Source organism: Pundamilia nyererei, unplaced genomic scaffold (genome assembly GCF_000239375.1).
Source record: "Pundamilia nyererei isolate P.nyererei 1_Seehausen unplaced genomic scaffold, PunNye1.0 scaffold00003, whole genome shotgun sequence".
In the NCBI taxonomy this organism is placed as follows: Eukaryota; Metazoa; Chordata; class Actinopteri; order Cichliformes; family Cichlidae; genus Pundamilia; species Pundamilia nyererei.
In genome coordinates this window covers 3,447,521-3,451,814 of record NW_005187404.1, presented here as the reverse complement: position 1 = coordinate 3,451,814, position 4,294 = coordinate 3,447,521, and the positions used below count along the sequence as shown (strand labels likewise).

Genomic DNA, 4,294 nt, shown 5'->3' with positions numbered 1-4,294 from the left:
AGGGCTCAATCCACTCTGACATGCTAGAACAAGAGATCGAAACTCTGAAAAACCAAGTATGTGACATGAGAGAGTCTCTCACAAAGGCAGAGGAGAAGGTTAAAGTCCTTCAGGCAGAGTTGTCAGTTGTCAAGACACTTGGAACTGATAAAGACCAAAGTATAAACACACTCAGAGAGGAGGTCACTGCTCAAGCTAACGTGATACAAAAAACAAAAGCTGAAGCTGAAGCCAGTGAGAAACTTGTGGCTGAGATAAAACAGGAGAGCTCCAAACAGACCTATGTTCTCCAAAATGAGATCCAGGATTTGAAGGAGGAGGTGGAAAGGCTTCTGGCCAAAGAGCAGAAATTAGTTGAAACTCAGCAAGAGTCTGCTCAGCAAATAAACCTCCTTCAGCAACAGCTTGCATCCGCAGCTGCAGAGTTGACACAACATGAAGCAACACAAGTTACTAACATCAGGTTGAAAGAGACTGTGCAGGAGATGCAGGTTACCACACTCAAAGAGAAGGAGACTCTTGTCCAAGAAAAACAGGTGCTTTTGGTTAGAATACTCCAGGCAGAAAAAGATCACGAAGCCATAGTTTTTGAGAAGGAAAGACTTCTCCAAGCCAACCTGGCCCTAAAGAGGGAGAATGTAGCCTCACGGAAGCTTGAGTCTGTACTGCAGCAAGAGCTGGAAATACTGAAAATGGAGAATGAGAAATTGCTGAAAGAGCAAGAGAAAGCAGAAGAAATTGAGCTAATCAAGAGAGATCTGCAGGAACAGCTTGCCACTAAATCAGAGGCTGCTGAACACTACAAGGCTCAGGTTGGTGTGACCAGAAACTGTTACAAAATATATTTTACTGCTTGTGACTGAACATCTCTTTGGATTTGTTTGAGAATGTAATCATTTTTATTTCTGCTTATCTCTTAATATAATTGTTTTGTTCATGAGAATTTTTTTTGTGTGTGAGATAAATGATCTGGACTAGAAAATTAAGATACGTGTTTTGAATACCACAGATGGAGAAGGCTGCAAATCATTACAACAGCAAGAAGCAGCTTCTCCAGAAAAGCCAAGAAGAAGTGGATGCTCTCAAGCTTTCTCTTGAAGCTAAAGAGCGTGAAATGCACACTATGATAATGGAAAAGAAAGTACTTCAGCTTGATTTGGACAAGGCTCAAGCTAATGAGAAGACACTTTCACACAGGGTGGCCAGCTTGGAGGCACAGGTTAGTATTGCAGTTTAAAGCATGACGATTGAACACAATAAGCAGAAACATAGAAGAAATTAAAACCACACCTGAATTTTTTTTTTTAGCATTTTAACCTGTTCTGTCACAATTTCTTTACTTTCAGCTTGCCTGTGCTGACCAGAATTTAAGAGTACAGAATAAGATTCATGCCAATGGAGGCAGTGCAACAAGCTCGTGTTTCTTTGAGGTGCCTTACTCAAACTCGGGGGTTTGCACTAGAGCACAGGTGAAGAGAGCTATGAGCTCAGATAGCCTGGACCAGAGCAGTATGGAAGACTCTCTAAACTCCACAAGGTAAGTGTTGGGTTAAGGTTTCTCAGAATCTTTTTGTAGGACTTGCTCACCAAACAGACGGGAAAATAAATTAAACGCACAGAACAAAGTTAAAAGATTGGTGTTCTAAAGAAGAGGAGATGCAAAATCTTTTAAAAGCTGTGACATATATAACTGAAGCCCACCTTGTACAGGATGGCTCCAGCTGAAGTCAGTGTGTTCTTGGACTAAAATGCATTACATGACTCACACAATGATGCAGTAATGCATTACAAATGGAAAAAATCCAAATGGGATGACAAATTGATATTCATGTTTCAGGGGCTGTGGCCCATAAATTCTGACATGCCTCCACTCTGTGTTCCTACACACATCTTCAAACTTCATTTCAATCCCAACGACACACCTGTGATGTTTCATGACTACTGTAGTACTGACAAAACACAATATGTCCCACTGGACACACAAACACCTGCCAAAATTCTGAATATCACCTTTGTGGTAGTTCTCACAAAAACAACTGTATACATGCAGACACTCACTGTGTGGAAGGTGAAAGTGTTACATTGGATTTGGAAAGATTTAGTGGGGGTAGTGATTAATGCACACTGTTTTCTTTCTTTTTTTAAAAACAAACTTTTTCAGAAAACTCTCAGCGCCCGATGAATCCAGCACACCACTTGTTCGCAGTTCAGAACGCTTGGCAGCCAAACGCCGGGGTCTAAAGGCCGAGTCACTGGAAACTTTGTACTTTACTCCTATAAACACCAGACAAGTCAAGAGGTGCTTTTGTGGTCATACTCCTTACACATTTTTTGCTCTAGATTGGTTGTGATCTTACCAAGACTTGTTTTATTATCAAGACAAGATTTAAGAATTAGCAGTGATTATATCTTGTCCCCTAATATTGTGCGATTACAAAACACTTTGAAACTCTTTACTCCTTTAAGGAGTGAGTACTTTATTTCCTGGTTACTGTAGTAAAATAATTTATTATTCAGACCCTTTAACATTTGTTCTTAAATGTAATTTTAATGTATAAAACTGAATAGGACACAATTGTACAGATAATTGTGTCTAAATTGTATTTCATGTATTAGAAACAATACTGATTTAATTGCTTTCAAAATCTTTCATTTTCAAATTCCTTTTCTTTCTCAGGACCGGTGCAGAGGAAATTATGGATTCAACCCAAAAAAATCCAACTTCATCAGTCAAACGCCGCAGAACCACACAGGTTATAAACATCACTATGACCAAGGTGGAGGAAACTCACACACGCTTACTGCATGTTCACAATAATACACACTGATAAAATTGGTTCATTTTTAATATTCTCTGTATTTATTTTTAATTACAGGTGTTTCAACTTCACTATTTATGTAATTTAGTCACTATGCTGATGAAGGTTTACTAGTATTATTGTTATTGTTTCATTTAACCAGTTTCTAAAATTTCTCTGATGATGCCTTTCTCTAAAAAGCAATCACTGTCTCAAGTTTTAACTATCATACTAAAAGATTAGTTGACTAATAGATCTTTGTGTACATCACTTGCTTGTTGGCAGCACATAATAATTCACCGCAGCACCTTAACAATACATTTAAGTGGTCCAACGTTTCCCCTTCTAAATATCCCAAAACTTCCATCCGAGTATTACTGTAGTTGTGACTGTTGATTTCTGATCTGTAGAAGACCCCGGGCTGCGGTGAAGCTGATGAGACCTTCTATAGCCTGGCTTCAGCTCGCTCCCAGCCAAACCTTGCTAATGCAAACTCTGCCCGGCCCGTGTCTATGGAGCTGTTTGACACTCCCGCCAGAAGGACCAGCTCTGCCAGCGACCAACTCATTGGGCTTCCAGGGTACAGACGGAGCACCATCCATGTACAGCGTGAGTAAAAGGATTAGTTTTCCCTCCTGAAAGGAAAGAGTTGCAGAATCGTGATGGAATTTCATTTAAGTTTTAAATCGTAATTCTAATAAGCCTTCAGAGAGAAACAGCATTATTTATAATGCAGTTATAACATTATTCAATTACTGTATAGTTGGAGCAACTCAGGCTGCTTGATTATGGAAGAAATATAATTGCAGTTATTATAATTGCAGTTATTACAATTGTAAAGATTATTTAATTAAAATTATTTCAACTAACCACCTCCCTTTACTAGTTATAATTCACTTTTTATATAACTAAATTTATATAAGTATGTAACTTGTATTTGTGAATGATTTCAAGCTAAATTTCTGTTACTGATGTGGCCCACCTGCAGTACCTTTGTGGCCCATAAGGGGACGCTGGCCCACACTTTGGGAATCACTGTTTTTGATGGAAGCTGAAATTGGAGGTGCACGTTCATAGTAACAACTGAAAAACCTGAGATTTGTGTGTATGTGTAACTGTTTTGCGTCATCTGTTTCTTTTCAGCCACCAGTACCTTCTGCGTTGGAGCAGAAAACGAGCCTGATGGTGGACCTGAAGACTGGCTAAGGATTGCGGAGCTCCAGTCCAGGAACAAGGCCTGTCTGCCTCACCTAAAAAGCAGCTACCCTGTTGAGTCTGAGGTGATAAGAAAAGAACTTGGATGCCAAATTTCTCAAATAGTGTGTTGGGTGGCTGTAGCTCAGGTGGCAGAGCAGGTCAGCCACTAATCAGAGGGTCGGTGGTTCGATCCCAGGCTGCCTCCTGGCTGCATGGCTGCATCCAAATATCCTTGGGCAAGATACTAACTCCATGTTTGCCTACTGGTGGTGGTCAGAGGGCCCGGTGGCGCCAGTGTC

At 40.1% G+C, this 4,294-nt stretch overlaps 1 protein-coding gene across 1 annotated transcript in view; it reads left to right on the top strand.

The window, feature by feature from the left end:
- Positions 1 to 4,294, top strand: part of LOC102204038 (nuclear mitotic apparatus protein 1-like) — a 13,673-nt gene that overhangs the window by 7,821 nt on the left and 1,558 nt on the right. Inside the window, exons 15-21 of the mRNA XM_013910397.1 lie at positions 3 to 812; positions 1,010 to 1,219; positions 1,347 to 1,537; positions 2,162 to 2,299; positions 2,678 to 2,777; positions 3,209 to 3,407; positions 3,942 to 4,078. Of these exons, the coding sequence (XP_013765851.1) occupies positions 3 to 812; positions 1,010 to 1,219; positions 1,347 to 1,537; positions 2,162 to 2,299; positions 2,678 to 2,777; positions 3,209 to 3,407; positions 3,942 to 4,078 (1,785 nt within the window). The remainder of the gene's footprint in view (positions 1 to 2; positions 813 to 1,009; positions 1,220 to 1,346; positions 1,538 to 2,161; positions 2,300 to 2,677; positions 2,778 to 3,208; positions 3,408 to 3,941; positions 4,079 to 4,294) is intronic.